The 21,108-nt window shown below is 37.1% G+C and overlaps 1 protein-coding gene across 1 annotated transcript in view; it reads left to right on the top strand.

The window, feature by feature from the left end:
- The window catches only part of LOC121319565 (SWI/SNF-related matrix-associated actin-dependent regulator of chromatin subfamily A containing DEAD/H box 1-like), a 78,863-nt gene extending 57,973 nt beyond the window's left edge, over window positions 1-20,890 (top strand). The window contains 9 exon segments of the mRNA XM_041257142.1: window positions 3,166-3,359; window positions 5,294-5,309; window positions 9,774-9,891; window positions 10,095-10,210; window positions 10,664-10,852; window positions 11,042-11,160; window positions 18,850-19,032; window positions 19,972-20,081; window positions 20,311-20,890. Coding sequence (XP_041113076.1) covers window positions 3,166-3,359; window positions 5,294-5,309; window positions 9,774-9,891; window positions 10,095-10,210; window positions 10,664-10,852; window positions 11,042-11,160; window positions 18,850-19,032; window positions 19,972-20,081; window positions 20,311-20,372 — 1,107 coding nt within the window. The 3' untranslated portion in view covers window positions 20,373-20,890.
- The last annotated feature ends 218 nt before the right edge of the window (window positions 20,891-21,108 follow it).

Below are 21,108 nucleotides of genomic sequence, written 5' to 3'. Positions count from 1 at the left end.
TGTGCTCACAAGCACCTTCCCTCCCAGAGAGTTATTTATCTGTTAGGACCAGAAAACCACATCACAGACCTCCTATCAAGGGGTGTCCTGCACGGCTCAGAGTGAAGGCTCTACCCTGAAGTGATGAGCCTGATTTGGGACAGGTTCGGGAGAGCAGAGGACGACTTCTTGGCCTCCTTCAAATCCGCTTATTGTCCCCTCTGGTTCTCCATTCTGGGGAACGGAGTTCGATTGACACCCTTGCACACAATTGGCTAAAGGACTGTCCTTTATACCTTTCCACCGGTAGTATTGCTTTCGATGTTCCTGGTGAAAATTGGGAAGCAACGAGCCAGAGTGCTTTTAGTGGCCCCGTACTGGTCTAGGAGAACGTGGTTCTCCACGCTGGTGCAACTGCTGTGCCACCAGCCTGGGCAATTGCCCACGCACCACGACCTGCTCAGAAAGGCGCGGGGAACGCATCGAGCTATGCCAGTCATTCTGCAGTTTTTGAGGACCTCTTTGAGGGTAAGTTCCCCTCAACCTCTGAAGGTTTACTTGGCAGCCATCTCTGTTTGCCATATTAAAATTGATTGTTCCCAGGGGATCACTTTCTGGCTAGCCAGGCTGTGAAAGGGGCGCAGATGCTTTGGCCTTCTTTTTGAAGGACAAAGTTCCTCAGTGGCTGTTTGAATGTGGTGCTGCATGCACTCACAAAACCATCCTTTGAACCTCTGAATTCTGCAGAGCCTAAATACCTGTCTCCTGAAGGCAGTGTTTTTGCTTGCTGTCGCCTCTGCTAGATGTGTGAGTGAGCAGCTGTTTTATATGCTTTGGAGCGAAGAACCAAGGGCAAGCCCTGTCAAAACAAAAGCTGTCTAATTAGAAATTATGAGCAAGCCAACTTGCTCCCTCCAGAGAAGGTCACCGGTCATTTTTTGCTACCTCTTGGGCATTTCATGATGCATCGATCTGCCATTTGTGATCCAGCGGTGTGGGCCACACCTTAAAGGTTTTACAGGCTTAATATCCTGGATGCTCGGAACCCTGATTTTGGAACCAGAGTGCTGACAGCAGCATCTCAGCTGGACTCGGAAGCACATGCATGAGGTAATTCTGCGTTCTGTGTCCTTTACTGTGCCTTTATTTGTGGCATGCCGTAGGTCTGGTCAAATTGGCTGTTCTGCAGGTCATGTCCTTGTGACAACTTGGGTATACTTACCTATTGTGTAATGGAATATATTTCATACTTGGAAAGGGAACGTTCGGTTATTCTCATAACCCTGGTTCCCTGAAATAGAAATGTACCCATTACAATTCTTTGGTCGCTGTGTACATTCTTTGCAGTAGCCTGAAGAAAATTTGTGGCACAGAGTGCTGTCCAGCACACAGTTTTGTCTCTGGGGGGGGGGGGGGGGGGACAAAAGAAGGCTGCGAAAACAGACTCGTGGTAAAAAACACAATTAAATTATTTAAACAATTTTTTGCTTCAGCATCCCAAGGGGGGGAAAGACAAGCAGTAATGAAATGACAGCCTTATCTTACTGCTTCTGGTCAAAAATAGCAAATTTTCACACTCGAATACTGAGTCACTCTCCGTGTAGCTGAAAAGATTAAAATAGAAAATAGCACTGTGCGCCAGTTTTGTCTCCAGTGTGGACGGAGACGTGCTGATACCTCGGGCATAAGACGCAGCTTTGGTAGAAATTTTCAGTTGAATCGGGTATAATAGGTTAACCTATTGTGTAAAGGATGTTTTATCAATTGTCCTATAACCCATGTGGTATACAGGGGTGTGCAATTTGTATTGCCAGACGCCCTGGACAAAAAAGATTTTTGTGAGGGTCAACAAATTTTGCCATTGTACTTTGCCCATGGGACAAGTAGTATTTTATTTGTTTTTCCTATGTTGCTAGAAAGGCACCAGTTATATTCCTAGAGAGCCGTGCAAGTTTCTGAAAACTGAATTGCGGAAGTCTAGCACCTACATGCAAACCATTTTAGGAAGGGTTTACGCCCTGCCCCGATCACTTCTACTAGCTGTGGGAAAAACTGATCTTCTTTTAGTTAGAAAGAAACCAGAAATGGCTGCCGAGAGCCTCTGCAGTGCACAGAATAATATTTTAAATTTAAGGTATTTGGTTTTTTTGTAAATTTTTAGCAAGTAAGTGATGCTGCTTTCTTAATGCGTGAACCTGACATGTAAATGCAGCAATCTAGTAAAGTTACAACAACAATAAGAGCACCATAGTTGCTAAGGTACTAGTGGATTAGAAAAAATTGTGTGGTGTTATTTTAATAATTATTTGAGTCAACTTTGTGGTCGAGTGAAGTTTACTTTTCAGAAGCATTTCAAGACGATGTTTCCTGGCAAAAAATGTACTGCATGTTTTTTTTTCTTTCGATTTTTTTAGTGTCTCTAACCTAGTTTGCTATTTTATCATAGTTACAGATTTTTTTTTAGATTTAAGCACTATTACATTTTTTTTTTTTTTATTTACTGGATATGCACAATCCATCTTTTTTTTTTTTTTGTGAAACTATTAAAACATGAAGGTTGTCAAATGTTTATAAATATAGACATGAAATGCTTATATATGAGCTTCTGTACAATATTATATTTTGAAATAGACTGTAAATCTATTTTAAATGTGTATGTATTAATTTGTATATTTTTCAGTGAGTAGTGTAGAAAAAGAATTGTCCTTCCAGAAATATATACATACACACACACATATATACATATAGTATGTGTTCGTATTAGACTCCTTCCTACGTCATCACCTTATGTGGCGTGCCTTGTCAAGAGCCGTCGTATTTCAGTAATTACAACAAGCACTGTAATGTTGACAATAGGCTACATTTAAAACAGACATGGACAATTAACAAGCTTCACACCAGTGATTAGAATTTGAAAAAATGTTTTTAAAAAAGCATTTTACAGAGACTAGGGTACTAGAATAAATCAAAATTGTGACACTACCATAATAATTCTAAAGTATATCTGTGGTGGCAGTATAAAATTAAATTCATTTAATGTGTGCCTTTGTTTATCATGAAATGAATTAAACATTAGTCGGAATATCTAAAAGATTGCAAATCATGAAAAGGAACATTTTGATTACATGGGTTGGTAGTTGCACTTAATCGTACTGTGTTTTTTTTTGTTTTTTTTTTTAAATACAGGCTGACTACCGATTGCTGCTAACCGGGACCCCACTGCAAAACAATTTGCTTGAACTCATGTCTCTTCTTAACTTCATCATGCCAAACATGTTTTCCAGCAGCACTAGTGAGATCTCAAAGATGTTTTCCACAGTAAGTGTTACCAAGGAGAGGAAGAAGGGGGCAAAATAAAGCTATTCTGTATATTTTTCACAGTTGTTATGTTTACAATATAGTGTGTGTGTCTATATTATATTATATATATATAGCTATATATATAATACTTATATATATATAATATATATATATAATATATATATAATATAATTTAAAAAATTGGTGAAAGTCATTCGTGCACAGCCCATGCAGGTGCTGACCCAAAACGGCATAGAATATGAAAAAGTAAAAAGCAAGTGACATCTCAACACCTGATGAAGACACATATTGTCGAAGTGCATTGGGTCAATTGCAACGAAGTTGCAGAGTTAGTAATGAGCTGCGTACTAAGTTGCCTACCAACTAGTATGGTACTATCTCAGTATCGTCTCCAGCTATGTACTGCAACGAAAAAAGAAGCGGAACAAAGTTGGGGACTAGCTGATCCCCAGCTTTAGTACGGTACTAAGGATTATGGTTTGTTTTGGTGTGCTTCTAAACAGGAACTGGAGGGGGCTGGAGTTAAAAGAAATCACTTTTTTTTTTTTTTTATCTGGATTTTTTTTTTCTCTGTGATTTTTTTTGTTTTTTTTTTTTTTTTTTTTCAGAAAATGTCATTGCTGGATTAGTTGTATCCACATTACAAATAATTATACTTACGAAATTAGTTTTGTTTTTAAAGGAATCTCAATCGCAAAATCTAGGATTACAAAATCCGGATCACTTAATCCAGATTACGTTTTGAAAAACCGGCCCCTGCACAGCGGCTACAGCACCGATCCGCTGTAGGGCCGCGACCCCTTCTTTACGAGCATATCAATATTCTTGTGTTGCATCACCTACCAGTCCTGACCCCTACCCCATGCACGTTACAGCCTACTAATATGTAGCATTGGCTACAAAAAGCATTCTTTGACACAAATATACATTTAGCCTGTTATATATAACTTAAATATATTACTTATGTATTAAATATTGCAATTCCGTTCCATGTGGGTAATACATAATTACTGTACGGCTTTAAATAGTCTCAATTATTTCACGATATTTGTAATAAATCATTTCAACTGTAATTGTAATATTTTGCCACTGGATCAATTTTTCACTGTGGAAATAGTTTAGGAGTAGGTGTATTGTTTTCCATATTCGTATAATGTAACAAAACTCATTCCAATGCTACACAAATATATTGCAATGGCAGCAATGATATCCCTTTATAAAAATAATATGCAAGTAAATATCTTCATATGTAAAATTTTGGTACACTGTGTGGATTTGTGATTATGAATTGTTCAGTTACAAAAGTTGCCAATACATTTGGGGGTTTTTCACATTTGTTCCACTTAGTACGGTACTATACATTGTTAGTCTATAGAAAGGGTTAGACTAACTTAGTCTCGTACTTAGTATCCTCTAGAGGGCAGCAGCAGTTATTTTGGGTTTTTTGCAAGTGAGACCTTTTTTAGTACACAGCTGGGGACTATCTTGAGCTGCCAAGTTCGTGTGGTTAGTACGGAGCTAGTATGCAAGTTAATACCAATTGCAACGGTTAGCACTCTGCTTTCAGTTCGTTGCAGTTGACCCATTGTGTTGTGTTTTTAACTTTTTTTTTTAAAACATTGCTGCTTACTTTTTACTTTCTTGAACATCAAGTTTAAAATGAATTAAGGATATAATTGAGCCGTCCTGAGTGTGCGACCCACAGTGCAAGCAAGTGGACTTTGGTTTGTTATATTGTCCACTTATTTGTTGTGCAATGAATATATATATATATATATATATATATATATATATATATATATATATATATATATATATATATATATATATATATATCACCACCAAAAAAAGTTTTTTTCATCCCATTGTTTTAAAAATATTTATAATTTCATCTTTCATGTAGAATCATCGTTTCGCAAAAACTTTTGAACAGGAGAGGATGTTACACATCGTCTAGTAGATCGGTAAATAAGATTCCTTAAGGACTCCAAAGGAGGGTGAAAAGTGAGGTACAAGCATATATATATATATATATATATATATATATTATATATATATAATATATATATATAAAGTTGTCTATTTTCGCTTTTTTATAATTTATTGGTAACTTACACAACCAGCAAAGACATGCTTTTATTTTAGCAGAACCTCACAGTCCGTTGCTGGTTATACCATATGCATAGCCGTGGAGAGGAATGGAGGTCATTGATGTTTTATGAACAGTTTTTCTAAAGTTCAAGTGGAAATACTCTTACAAGGGGGTCTGCAAAAATAATCTTATTTAGGCCTAGGTCAATTTAAATGCTTTGAAACTCAGACATTGTAAGGTTTCTACAATACTGGTAACCAGGGGTGAAATTCTCAACAAAAAAGTGCAGGTACTCATATGCACAGCCCGGTGTAAACATTTAAAAAATTGAGACAATTTGAGTCACAATGAATAAATGCTTAAAACATGTATACATATTGGTACACGATACATTTATAAAAACAAAATAAGCCTTACAAAATAACTGGTCAATTATACCTAGGGCTTTTGTTTTTATTTATTGTATTTTTCGGTGCTTATTTTTAGCTATTTTCAAGTTTTATGTAAATCGTTTTTTTTGGGGGGCTTTCGTTTTTGATATACTGTATGAAGTTAGTGTTTTTGGTTAGTTTCCAAAATGCTTGTGCGGTTTTTTTCTGTCAAAATATGTATAGTAGTAACTCGACATGACTTGCACATTTAACTCCTACCTTCTTTCCTTTGCTTTCTTCCACAATTAAATCCCTATGGTCACAGGCACATTCTTCGGGGGTTTTGTGTGTAGGCATTTTTTAAATCCTCTGTATCGTAACTGTAATACAGCTTTAAGTTCTGCTAACAAGCCTCTATTTTTGATCTCGCAAGCAGAGTCCATTAGAAATGTAGGAATGTGCCGATACTCGGTAGTTGGGGCGGGTTTAACCCTCTACGGTCCATTTATTCAACGTCTATCAGGTGTGTCAGGTCCTGTTTATTTTCACACGTGCTGTTTATTTTACATGCGCTGTTTTAAAACGAGTTTAAAAGGCCCTGCTTAGCAAAAGGACATCAGTACTGCATCTCCAGCCAAGCACCACCCCTTGTTTGCTGTATTTTTCACATATCCTCTCCTGATCACTGGTTTTATCACCAAACTCCTCAATAATGCGATCTAAGTCATTATTTTATTACTGTAACATCTCAAAGCTCTGCAAATGTCTGTGATATTCTTTCAGCGCTGGATGCAGAAACAGCTATCTCCTTTGTTTGTGTCCATGTTATCTCTTTGGTACAGGGGCCATCTGTATTGCTCAGATATGCCCCTTTTTTCAGTTTTATTCAGCTCCTATCGGTCTCACTTAGCCATTGAAAGGTTTTCTCAGCTTTTTCAGGAGAAAAAAACAACTAGACCTGTGCTGTACGTCTTTTTGATGTTGGACAGGGTCCGACATCGGACTGGAAAGGGAAAATTGTACGACATAGGACCGCAAAGGGTTAAAGTATTCAGAACGAATCAATGATAGATACAAGTCAGGAAGGCGGGACATTGCCCAGCAGCACTGGGAAGTGTATTTATTATTTTTGTAGTAGGTTTTATTTTTTAATGGGAAAGGGGTAACGTCAGTATCAATTGATTTAACCATTTCCAGTTTCGGGTGTTTATTGGCTGTCCACCAATTTATTATTTTTTTTGTATCTAGGGTGTTTTATTGGTTAAAACCGAAAATCAGAATTATAACCATAAGTTTGTTTTCTTCGAAGAAGCTGATGACTTACTGAAAACTTGGAGACGCTCTGCTTGTAGCGCTGGCATGATATTATATGTGAATTCAATTTGGAATTTAGTCGTCAGCAGTTTCTCAACCCCCCCCACTGGCGGGGGGGGGGGGGGGCGCGGTGAACTTATTATGAATAATACTGATATGAGAATAATAATAATAATAATAATAATAATAATAATAATAATAATAATAATAATAATAATAATAATAATAATAATAATAAAAAAATTACAAAAATAATAATTTTGAAAACTTTAAATGTGATTCATAGAAATTCGCACTCATTAGTATTTAATTTAATTTTTTTTTTTGTAACTGTGCTTAACGCAGTGAACCAGTCGGGTGGGTTTACATTTCAGCATTAGTTACCCACCGCTTCATACACAAAATTGATTGTTTTGTGGTGTGTGAAAAAAGGCAGGGTGTTCTGTAGTTTCATCCTCAGCATCTGAAAAACATAGTTAGAAAATATGAAGAAAGTTACCAGTACTTGGAATTTGGATTTACCTTTGCTGGAACTGCAGGAGAACCATGTCCTCAGTGTGGCATCTGTGGTGAAATACTGGCTAATGGCAGCTTGCAGCCTTGCAAACTAAGATGACATTTGGAGACTCGACATCATGGACTGAAAGATAAGCTGCTCAGCTTTTTCAGAAGAACTTGATGCATTAAATCAGCAAAAGGGGACTATAAGCAAGCATTCCAGTGTCTGCCAAGCGTCTCAAAGATTCTTATGCCGTGTCATACCACATTGCTAAACTTTGCAATGGACATTTGTTCCATTATGTTTGGGGAAAGCTCTGCCATGCAGGTTGGTGAAATTCCATTGTCAAATGATAATGAATTTCTCAATTTTAGAACTTGCTAGTGATGTGGACAAATCAACTGCTTAAATACATAAAGATGAGTACATTTTATGCCATACAACTTGACAAGACAACGAATATTGCTGGAGCTGCACAACTGCTCGAAGGAAGAACAGTTTATTTTAACGGACTGAAGCAAATTTTTGGCACCTGTTCTGTCCACATTTCTGGCTGTATTGCACAGCAATTCCCTCAGCTCTACTGCTGCAGTGAATGTGCTCCTACCTTTTGCTTCCACGTACCTGTGCGAAGCTGGATTTTTCAAACTTGGAGCCTTGAAAACAAAATACAGAAATCGGCTCCAGGTTGAAGATGACTTGAGGCTCTCCCTTTTGACCACCTACCTGCTTTGCAGTACCAGGCAAGGGCAAATGTCAATGACTGACATCAGCAGCACTATTGAAAGTAAGGTGTATTTTATTTATTCATTGTTTTTACTGTGCTGTACCTGAATGTCAAAAAATCGGAAATAATGCATTAGTGACGCTGGGTGGCAGTATATGTACTTTACTTCGTTAGTAACTCATGTTCATGAGAAGTTGATTTCTGAAATGTGACTTAACTGCCTTAAGTGATAAGCATTAAGAAATATTACACTATGCAGGAACTGCTGTAGAGGGTGTTTTTGTTTCAAGATATCCTTAAAAAAAAACGATGCTATGAAAAAATGATCTAAGTCAAACAGTGTACAATACGGGCTAAAATACGCCTCAAATGTATTATGTAACGGGCACTATGACTACTAATGGTGTACGTTTAATCTCCATAGTATTCTCTGAAATCATCCCCATACTTTCCAGACCCTGCGTACTCACCTTCAACGGATCTGGCCATGCTACAATAATAGTCTTGCATTAGAACATATATCCTTGTTTCTTTTATTTATTTTGTATATATTATGTATGTTACAATAATAAGTTCAGTGTGCTTCTCTGTTGTGTTTCTGTGTTGATTACAATGATCTATTCAAGAAATTATCCCTGGTATTGTGGTTTCTGCAAGAGACACATTTTCATATAGTAATATTACTGTGCTTTGCTTCTGCCTGTTTTTTTAGATGTGTTGGGAAAAGGGGGCATTGCACAAAGAAAAAAACACCTCGCCGTTTTGGTTTTCATTTACTATAATGTAACCTTGTAACCGAAAATACTTTTAGTTTTTAGTTTTTTTTATGTTATTGTTAATCCCTACTGTCTTACACATCACTTGCAGTTTTCGAAAATTTCACACAAATTCTGGCAATGTGGTAAATCGGTGTAAGGCAAAACGAATTATGATAATTTTATTTGTAATATTTATCAACTATGTAATTTATGGCAAACACTGACGTTGTTTTTTGCCTTAATTCATGTGCAGCAAGTTCGTTTAGAGTATTTCAGATTTCTCTGCCACACTAAAGAAAATAATTATTACTTCGTAATAATGAAATTACTCCATATACTGCTAAAGTCTTCTCTTGATCAACGAATGAGCACTGACACATAGCGAAATTGGCAGAGATTTGTGAAATCCTGATCGGAATGAAAGCTCGGCCAATCAACAGACAGTGATTATACTGTAGTTAATGGTGGCCAATAGCAGCTAAAAAAAAGCAGTAACAGGAAATGGAATGTAGCAGCACGAACTGTTCTGAATGCAAGCGCATTTGAAAAACGCAGATTAAATAAGTCTCAGTACTGGCATCAAAATAAAATAAGTACCTGCAGAATTTCACCCCTGCTGCTCACTAATAACATTCTGTATCTCATCTTAAAATATGCATCAAAAGTACTTGCTGTAAATTCTGTTGCTCAAAACCATTCTTTATCTGCACAGGTCCTAAAACAACTACCACCCAAGGAAGAGCAAATAGAATATTGTCCAATGTCAGAGAAGCAAGAACAATTCTACGCTTCTATTTTTGAGCAGCTAAAGAAGTCTGTTAATGGAGAAAGTATGTGTTGATTTTTATTATTTTTTCTCTGTGTAAGTTGGGTGTCAAGAACAATAGTCGTATAACATTTTGGTTGTATTCCCACATCTTTGTTTCCTGCCAGTCCTCAGTCATGTTTGATACACTGTATTACAATGAACAATTTAAATAAAATCTTGTCATGTTTGAGCTGAACACCCCTTTTAACGTCTATAAAATTACAGAGAAAAAGATGTGTAATGTGATGATGCAACTTCGAAAGATGGCCAATCACCCCTTGCTGCATCGTCGATACTACACAGAAGGGAAACTAAGACTGATGTCGAAACTTATGTTACAGGTAAAATGTTATATTTGCATGCAGTCTTTCATGAAAAAGTAATAATTATATTAACTCTTCAGCATGAAGTAACTTAATGGAAAGATCTCAAATTAATAATTAAAATATCTGGTCTTATACAATTGTGTGCTTTTTAAATTTCACAGTATCAGACATTATTTGACTACACATTGTTTTATTTTATAATAAATAAATATTGACCAAGATGTTATTTCTCATTTTGCAAGGGAACTTGTATTCTCCAGAGTTTTGTTTTACATAAGTCTTTAAGGGTAGGGTTTTTCATGAGAAATCTACAAGTTCAGTACGCCATCCAACCGGATACGGTAAATGTTAACTAAAAGACCAGTTTTTAAGTTCCTGCTACCTCATTTTTTTTAAAACTACAAAACCACTTTTTTGTTCTTTCTTGTTTGTTCTTCTCTCAACAACTTCTTAATGTTTTTCTTTTAGGAACCCACCCACTATGATGCAAATGCAGAGCTAATCTTTGAGGACATGGAGGTGATGTCAGACTTTGAATTGCATGGCCTATGTAAGCAGTATACCAGTATCAGTCAGTTCCAGTTGGATGTAGATGTGCTCCTTGATTCTGGGAAGTTTCGAGTGCTTAAAGATTTACTTGTCAAACTCCACGCTAAGGTAAGCCATGGATTGGTTGGAGGATATTCTCAAAGTTGGTCGTGATATTGGACAAGAGTTTTACTCTAATGATCATTTTATGAATTGAATTATATGGCGGTGGTGCATTTATATACTATTGTGACCCAGGCTCAGGCCATATATGTTTTGAAAATTGAACCTTTTTTTTGTTTGTTTTATTTTCTGCAGGGTGACCGTGTTGTACTCTTCAGCCAGTTCACCATGATGTTGGATATTGTGGAGATTTTGCTCAAGCATTTAAATCACAGATATGTGAGACTAGATGGCTCAACTCCTATGGCTGACCGGTATGTATTGCTGCTGACTGGATCTTTGTTAAATTAATGTACCAACCATTGAGAAACAACTCCTGGGAAACTTACCAATCTAAAGCATCCCACCCCCTTACAAGCAGTGGAAGGGACAAGGCAACACAAGCAATCACAGATAAGAACAACAGCATACAACTCTGCAGATAACACAAGACATCCATCATCATGGTCCACTAGGTGTATGACTTCTAACTGCTCCCTAGAGACCTACTGGGAGGCTGCCGAGGTTGTTGGGGAAGGCGCAAAGCATAAGGATGGATATTTACAGAATGCATGTGTGTGCTATCTGACAACATAGTCCTAAACCACTGGAGAATACAGAACCATACTGGTATGACAGCACAATGTACTGTATACAGCCCAACTGTGGCGGTGAGGCCATCCCTCCCATTAAATTGTATTCTGTTACTCGTACACACTCATAACACTGAAAAACTCTCACTGGTATGACACAGCACATTCCACTTGCTCATGTAAACACAGGTTTCATAAGTGTACCTCATACACTTCCTATTTTTTGCAGGTGACAATATCATTGTGTCACACATCTGTCACACGGGTGTCCTGTTCTTAGTGCTCCCATTCCCCCTGTACATGTTACTGCTAATGCCGGCCCATCACCCCTTCCTCCCTCGCAAAAGACTATTATGCCATTGAATATCTGCAATGCCGTACAACAAAGTTATGCTAGGGCAGATATTCGTATTACAGCACTATTGGTAGTCTTTCCTGTGTCTCATGATTGACCATACATATACACTTCCCCTCATGGTTCCCTGCATGCAGTTACCCACCCAACAAACTGACGCACATCAAACACGTGGATGCCACACTAGACATTTGTCATGGCAGTGGAATTCATAGAGGTACAGTGCGATGTTGGTGCCACTATTATGCATCCGTTTTCTACTAGACCTGCATAAGCAGTGCCCAGATATACACAACCCCACAACACTCTGGCATGGCAGTAGACCTCATACACCTAGTGGACCATGATGATGGATGTCTTGTGTTATCTGCAGAGAGTTGTATGTTGTTCGCCTTAACTGTCTGTGGTTGCTTGTGTTGCCTTGCCCCTTCCACTGCTTGTAAGGGCATGGCTGGGAATGCAGAGTTAGTGTTAAAAAATATTTATAGCTAGAAAGCCTGTATATTCTATTGAGCACAAAAAGTAAAAGTGGCTATATTGGTAAACTTGACTAAACATGTCACAGGTGTATATATGTTGAACACTGACACAGGTTTATATATAATACACATGATTTAGTTTTTCTTCACCGAGTCACACAGTGTTTAGCAATCTTAGCCCCACCCCCCACCAGCTCTATGATTTACTAGGCCCTGGTGCAAGACTAGCCCCCACCAAAGAAGCACAGCTCTGTTGCAGCACAACATAAAACCTTTTGAAAATAAATACATCAGCAACAAAATCTGAATCTGTCAAAAACACATTATTTTTATTAATAATAATAATAATTATTCTAATATAACTGTGAACAATACATTAATTAATCAAGTATCAAACAGTATATCCAAACATTTTAATGAGTGAATTGTAACAAAATGAATCTGTTTGATTAATAACTCAGTTTAGTTCATTTGAAACTTAATACCTTCAGATTAATCACAAAACGTATTAATCATAGGCATAAATTATATTTAAGTACAAAAGTTAGTATGAAAACATTTCTATTGAAAAAAAAACATGTGCATGTCAAAACCTAGCCCACAGTACAAATGCATTTGTTATAACTCATAAGCGAAAACATCATTCTATGAACAAGCTTAAATTAATATCCCAAAAGAATTTTGACCATCTGTTAGTAATATTCAAAGTTTGATGGAATTGAGAGGCAGGAAGACTCACACTGAACATGAACAGATTATCTAGCCTTTTGGCTGACAGCGATTGCGGTTTGTGCTTTGTGGAGATTTTGTTTAGACAAGTTCCAAGCAGTACTTGCATCATATGTAATAAACAAACATTAATATTATGGGCCAAATACATAAAAACAACTCGCTATACAGTACCATTGTAAATTTACCATTGTAAATCTGCTATGTTTATTGTATTTTGCCAGTATTGCGTGTACGGTTGTAATTTATCAATTAGACAGTGAATTAGCAGTAAAGGTGCTCTCCACTTAACGGACTCCATGGAACAATGGAAATCATTACTTTTATAAACGAAGTACGTAGTAAACACAATTTGAAACTGCGAACAGAAGTACCTTAAATATAAACAATACAAGAAAGCTTAAATGCCAGATTTACTGTCCTGGATGTACTTTTTGTGCAAAATATTTACCTAAGGAAAACTGTACATATTGAACGCAAAACATCTGCCTGTGGAACAGAAAAACTGTACCTAATAAAATAAAAGGTAATGTATTTATTAAACCATGTATTTAACGTGCCTATGGAACAGGAAAACTGTACGTATTAAACGGTATATACGTCATAAACGAGTCCATTTTAACCAGAGTAATGTCCCCATTAAAACCCATGTTTGGCAGGGACATGCCTCCTCAGCACGTTGTAAACGGAACTCTGTTCTAACAGGATCCGTTATAAGTGGAGTGCACCTGTACAGCTATGGCCAAAAGTTTTGCTTCTCCTTATATAATTAAATCATTTAGCTTCACAGAGTCGAATGAAGTCTGTTTAATAATGCTACGTAATACTGAATTACATACTGCTTTGTAGTTTTTCATACTGTGGCATTTAAAAATGTGACATTTTGAAGTCCAACATGCCTTAAATACTACTGTACAACTATTGTGGCTTCTGGTAGACTCTTGCGATATCGTTCTGTAGTTTCTTTGATTTACGCAATGTTAAATAAAACATCTAAGTTAATCTAGGAATGTTTTATTGTCTCAATCCAAAACAAAAATGTAGGTGATGCAAAAGTTGTGGCCATAGCTGTACAATCTCTCAAAACGTAATAGTTCATAGTTTAAGCGGACGTTTTAATTTTACTATAACAATTGAAATATCTAATATATAAAATGTAATATACTCTTATCATTTTGGATGTTAGCACTCTTGAACACAAACTAATAAATTCTTATATAAAGTAATTAATATAAAAAAAAAAATAATAATAATAATAAATAGTGCTAGGCAGACATGCTACACAATAGTGACATAATCACCTCACACACAGAACTGACAGGCAGGCAGGGAGAATGAGCCGGTGTATTGAGAGATCCAGAATGAGCTGTAACACAAGCACAACCACACACATTCAATGGGTCCCTAGGTTATCCCTCCCCCTTTCCCTCCCCAAGTCAGTCAGTGTAGTTCGTTGTCCATGGTCTCCTGCGTGGCCGCCCTGCCGCTTAATGATGGTGGTTTTCATTTTTTCACTGAGAAAGACATGAGGCCCCTCCATTGTGTTCCTCTGGTTTATAACTGGAACAGAGGCTGATATCAGCAGTTCAGTTGTAAGGGAGGCACCTCACACTGCTGCCCTGGGAATTTATTTTATTTTTAATTAAATTTTGCAGAAAATGGGGGGGGGGTTCACAATTTTGTTTTCAAAAGTTGTTGAAATACTGTCAATTATTTAACATTCATATTTTGCTTCAGGATTTCAAATTCAATTATTTTACACAATAGTTATTTGCATAACTTAAAATCTACAGGTATATCAGCATGACTTAAGGCAGTGTGTACATAAAAGGTGGGATGGTGCGCAATGTTAAACTTGACTGACGTCTAGACTAAAGAGAACACGTAAAAACTGTATACAAATAAAACTGCACCTTATGCTTCCATTTGAATAAACATACAAGACACAGTCAATAACGGATAAATACAAATACATCCTGGAGCAAAAGGAGAGGTCTGGATTGAATCAGCCTGTCTGACTTGCTTAAATAAGCAGTCGCTAAGGCATGAACTGCCAAATCACTCATTCGATTACTTGTGCTTTTTAAAGGGCATAGTGTCTAGTGGTGTATTCATTCGCTCTTGTTAGTGACAGTAAATGTTTGTAGCTGCCAGTCAAACTGACTGACAGCTTCAGTCTCTGCCCATCAACTAGCTCGTAATGCCTTCTCTGACGGGTATTTACGGAAAATACCGGAAACGATGATATGTATATTGTCAGTAAGTTGACATTGATATTTGTCTCTTTCAATAACTGTTTTATATATATATATATATATATATATATATATATATATATATATATATATAATACACACACACATGCGCGCACACACACACACACACATAGTGCCTACAGAAAGTCTACACCCCCTTTTTCACATTTTGTTGTATCAGTGCCTCATTGTTTCATGCATTTAAATGAGGATTTTTTTCCACTTACCTACCTACCATACTCCACACTAAGGGGGGAAAACCTTATACATTAAATACAAAACTGAAAGATAATTGCATAAGTTTCCACCCCCCTGAGTTTATAATTGGTGGAAGCACCTTTTGGCAGCAATTACAGCTGTGAGTCTGTTGGGATAGATTTGGCAATACCTAGATTTGGCAATATTTGACCATTCTTTACAAAACTGTTCAAGCTCTGTCAAGTTCCTTGGAGCGTTGATGGACAACAATCTTGAAGTCATGAGACAGATTTGATTGGATTGAGGTTGGGGCTCTGACTGGGCCACTCCAAGGACATTTTACCTTTTTGTTCCTTAGCCACTCCAGTGCTGTTTGGGTCGTTGTCGTGCTGAAAGGTGAACTTCCATCCCAGTTTCAGCTTTCATGCAGAGGGCAGCAGGTTTTCCTCAAGGACTTTGTTCCATTCATTTTCCCTTCTGTCCTGACAAGTGCCCCAGTCCCTGCTGATGAGAAACATCCCCATCATGATGCTGCCACCACCGTGCTTCACAGTAGAGATGGTGTTCTTTGGGTGATGTACTGTGTTGGGTTTGCGTCAAACATAATGCTTTGTATTTAGGCCAGAAAGTTCAATTTTAGTTTAGTCAGACCACAAAACTTTTTTCCACATGGCTACAGAATCTCCTCAGTCCTAGGTGTGCAAAGTTGGATAGAGACAGACTCACAGCTGTAATTGCTGCCAAAGATGCTTTCACCAGGTATTAACTCAGTGGGGTGGAGACTTATCCAATTGTGATCATTCAGTTTTGTATTTTTAATATATAATTTTTTTCTCAATAAAAACTTTTTTCCCCTTAAGTGTGGCGTCTGGTGTGTAGATAAGTGGAAAAAAGTTCTTATTTACATACATGAAACTGAGGCACTGACACAACAAAATGTGAAAAAAGTGTGTGTTTGTTTAATTGTCACAAAGACGGCCGGAGTGGGTGACTTCAGAACCAGGGAATACACAGAGACAAAACAGATGAAGTGAAATGATGGGGAAGCTTTCTTGTGCCGGTTTATTGAAAATAAAAATAGGTTTACATAGACAAAAGGCAGGACACGGCACTTTACACCAAAATAAATAGACACACAAAACAGACTATACTAAACAAACACGGTGAGCAGATAGACTAACAAACACGGTGAGTTTTAAATAAACAAGTATCGTGCTGGTCCCACCAGCACGCAATAGCAATTGATATTAAACTCTATTCCTCTTCCTCTCTCTCCCGTTCCCTACTTGCCGAACACCCAACCCCGAGTGAGTAAAATGTGCATCTGTATATACTGTTGTGCTGGGATTCAATTACCAATTAATTATTCACTTGAATCCCTGCACGTGAATTAATTATGTGCAACCTCGTGCTCACATATTAACTACTTTCAATGCACGTGAATTGATGTACAGTCCCATGCCTAAATACAATTATACATTTCTAAACACACGTGAAACACAGACCCGTTTATATCCCATGTACGAATGCCTATACACCAACATTTAACACACCACACGCAACATATAACAGAAAAATAGACACAGGGGCGGGCACTTTGTCACAGTAATATATATATATACACATACATACATACATACATACAGTGGCTTGCGAAAGTATTGACCCCCCCCTTGGTGTTTTTCCTATTTTGTTGCCTACAACCTGGAATTAAAATGGATTTTTTGGGGGTTTGTATCATTTGATTTACACAACATGCCTACCACTTTGAAGATGCAAAGTATTTTTTATTGTGAAACAAACAAGAAATAAGACAAAAAAACAGAAAACTTGAGCGTGCATAAGTATTCACACACCCCCCCCCCCCCAAAGTCAATACTTTGTAGAGCCACCTTTTGCAGCAATTACAGCTGCAAGTCTCTTGGCGTATGTATCTATAAGCTTGGCACATCTAGCCACTGGGATTTTTGCCCATTCTTCAAAGCAAAACTGCTCCAGCTCGTTCAAGTTGGATGGGTTCCGCTGGTGTACAGCAATCTTTAAGTCATACCACAGATTCTCAATTGGATTGAGGTCTGGGCTTTGACTAGGCCATTCCAAGACATTTAAATGTTTCCCCTTAAACCACTCGAGTGTTGCTTTAGCAGTATGCTTAGGGTCATTGTCCTGCTGGAAGGTAAACCTCTGTCCCAGTCTCAAATCTCTGGAAGACTGAAACTGCGCCATCCATCATTCCTTCAATTCTGACCAGTTTCCCAGTGCCTGCTGATGAAAAACATCCCCACAGCATGATGCTGCCACCACCATGCTTCGCTGTGGGGATGGTGTTCTCGGGGTGATGAGAGGTGTTGGGTTTGCGCCAGACATAGTGTTTTCCTTGATGGCCAAAAGGCTCAATTTTAGTCTCATCTGACCAGAGTACCTTCTTCCATATGTTTGGGGAGTCTTCCACATGCCTTTTGGCGAACACCAAACGTGCTTGCTTATTTTTTTCTTTAAGCAATGGCTTTTTTCTGGCCACTCTTCCGTAAAGCCCAGCTCTGTGGAGTGTATGGCTTACAGTTTCGGATATTTTTATATAACCCAACCCTGATCTGTACTTCTCCTCAACTTTGTCCCTGACCTGTTTGGAGAGCTCCTTGGTCTTCATGGTGCCTCTTGCTTAGTGGTGTTGCAGACTCTGCGGCCTTTCAGAACAGGTGTATATATACTGAAATCATGTGACACTTAGATTGCACACAGGTGGACTTTATTTAACTAATGTGACTTCTGAAGGTAATTGGTTGCACCAGATCTTATTTAGAGGCTTAATAGCAAAGGGGGGTGAATACATATGCACGCACCACTTTTCCGTTATTTATTTTTTACAATTTTTTTAAACAAGTTTATTTTTTTCATTTCACCAATTTGGACTATTTTGTGTATGTCCATTACATGAAATCCAAATAAAAATCCATTTTAATTCCAAGTTGTAAGGCAACAAAATAGGAAAAATGCCAAGGGGGGTCAATACTTTCGCAAGCCACTGTATATATGCAGTTTATCCTGGTAATTTTAGTGTTCAATACATGAATCAGAAACTGCAAGTGGTGTTTCTTGACTTACAGAAACATACACACTTTTTTTCACCAATACTAAAGAAAACAAAGCAAACAGTAAATTTCCTAGTCACTTTTTTCTTTGTGATTTTAAAGCAAATTGACTTGCCTAAGCACCAAAGCATGGCTCTTTTTTTATTTATTTTTTTATAGTTTTTGATAGGTGAACATTGGGAACCCTTTTGATTCCAACTTCCAAAAACTTTTTTTTTTTTTGATAATCAATGAAATAACATAAAACCTATTTTTTTTCCAAGGATCCATCTGATAGATGACTACAACACAGATTTGGATATCTTTGTGTTCCTCTTATCCACAAAAGCTGGAGGGCTTGGTATAAACCTGACATCGGCAAACGTTGTGATTCTCCATGACATTGACTGCAACCCATACAATGACAAACAGGCTGAAGATCGATGTCATAGAGTCGGGCAAACAAAGTAAGAACCCTTAATTCAGTCCTAATAAAACTGTGAACTTATAATTTGAAGTGTATGGATCTCTGAGTTTTCATTTCTCTATATTTATGTAATCTTCTAGTTACAGAAAAGTGATGGCAAACAAAACCAATAAAATATGTAAGAAATAACCCATGATAGGGTGTGCGGTAAGACAGCTCTTACCGCACACCCTGGGTGCATTGTGAGCCTTCAGCCACCCAGGAAGTGCAGTAAGAATTGTCTTACCACACACCCTGGAGTGGGTTATTTTGCTTATAAAATGGCTAAATAAATAAATAAATAAATTACACAAACTAGCCTTTTTAAGGAAAAAAAATTGAAATGTATTATGTATCCTTCACTGTGAAATAATACAACAGTTTTGTACTTTGCCATAAACATTACATTGAACATTACCATTTATAGTAACATTTTCAAGATAAAATGGCATTTGGGAATTGAAAGCAGACTGATATCCCACATCCTGAAGGAGGATTCACAGTACAGCTAAATACTGCACTGGCATGTGACATCAAGGGAGTAGCTTGGGGAAAGTGTGTTTTTTTTTTTTTTTGTGTGAGTAGGAAATGACCTTACTTCAGATTTTGCGGTCTTCAGAGAAGCTGAGAAATAATTTCAGAGGATGTTTTCACCTCAATGGACAATTATTACTGCACGGTCATGTGATCTTGTTAATTTATCCAGGCCATTTTGTAAAGCCTAGGTAAAATACAATAAGAACTTAGTTAATCAGCTGGGATAAAAAAAAAAAAAAAGTCTTGGGTAAATCTTATTTTTTAGCCAGGCTCAGTAACCATTTTGAAAGGACTCTCTAACACATTTTGTTGGTGTTACTGTACTACTGTGTAGTGAATTAGCTCAGGAACGAAGGGGAGCAGTGAATGTGACCAAACATTAAAACTAATATCTGTATTTTAGGTCTGTGAAAGTGGTGAAATTGATCAGCAAAGGCACTATTGAGGACTGCATGCTAAAAATCAACAATAAAAAATTAAAGCTTGAAAAGGATATGACTGCAGCAGATACAGGTAAGCAAATTTAAATGATTAATAGAAATATCCATAAAATGTTAGGTAAAAAAAGTTTTAAATTTCAGTTTTACCCCGAATTAGTAGTAGTGCTTATATGCAATGAGCCCTACTCCTATAACCATAAAGGCAAATATTTTCAGCTTAATAGCAATGACAAATGAGATAGTCTGTGATCTTTCTTAGAGCTACAATACCTTATAAATAATATTGTTTCCTGTGTTTAAAGGGAAAGAAGGCTCCATTCCTGAAGACTTGGCCACTTTGATAAAAGCCACCTTGGGACTCTGAAAGACAAGCCTAGTCTTTAATGCATCTGCCAACAGATTAAGCATGTAAAACAAGAAAAAAATGCAATCTTAACAAAATTGTCTTGCCCCATTGCCAGATAGTACTTTTTGATTTTTAAATTAAAATATAAACCACAAATATGAGCTAGTTGGACAAGCTACAGTGATGTGTTTTGATAAGAATTGTTTCTCCTTTTTGCCATTGGTCTTATTTAAACAATTACTACTTATCTGTGCTTTTTCTAATGAGGTCTTTACAGTCAGTTGTTTGTTTTTCAATGCAGCAGGGGTACCTTGATTAAGCAGAATACATGTCCAGTCTGTCTGGTGGCAAAATTTAATTTTACTTTACTAGATAAAAGGTTAAAGAATATAATTTGGTTGTTCCTCCTTTACTTTAGAGTGTGTGTTTGTTCTCTGTGTCTTGTATATTTTATTTTGTTCATTGTGTTTGTTATTTAGCCATTTCCTATTTGATGTTGTAACATGTTTACAAATTTAAATAAATGATTGCATCTCGGTGTGGTTTACTGATTAAATGGGTCAACTAATACCAAGATGCTTGCCTGGAAACACCCAGTTTTAATTATTGCTTTCACTATGCATGCTGTATGTACTAGAAAAGTACTTGTACGCTTTTATTTTTAAGGAATCATGAAGGCTCTGATTCCAAGTTATAGGGTATTATATTGAACCTCTGATCTGTAGAGTACCGGATCCTATGAATATCATCCAAA

Source organism: Polyodon spathula, chromosome 1 (assembly GCF_017654505.1).
Source record: "Polyodon spathula isolate WHYD16114869_AA chromosome 1, ASM1765450v1, whole genome shotgun sequence".
NCBI classification, from domain to species: Eukaryota; Metazoa; Chordata; class Actinopteri; order Acipenseriformes; family Polyodontidae; genus Polyodon; species Polyodon spathula.
This window is presented reverse-complemented; position numbering and strand designations above follow the sequence as displayed.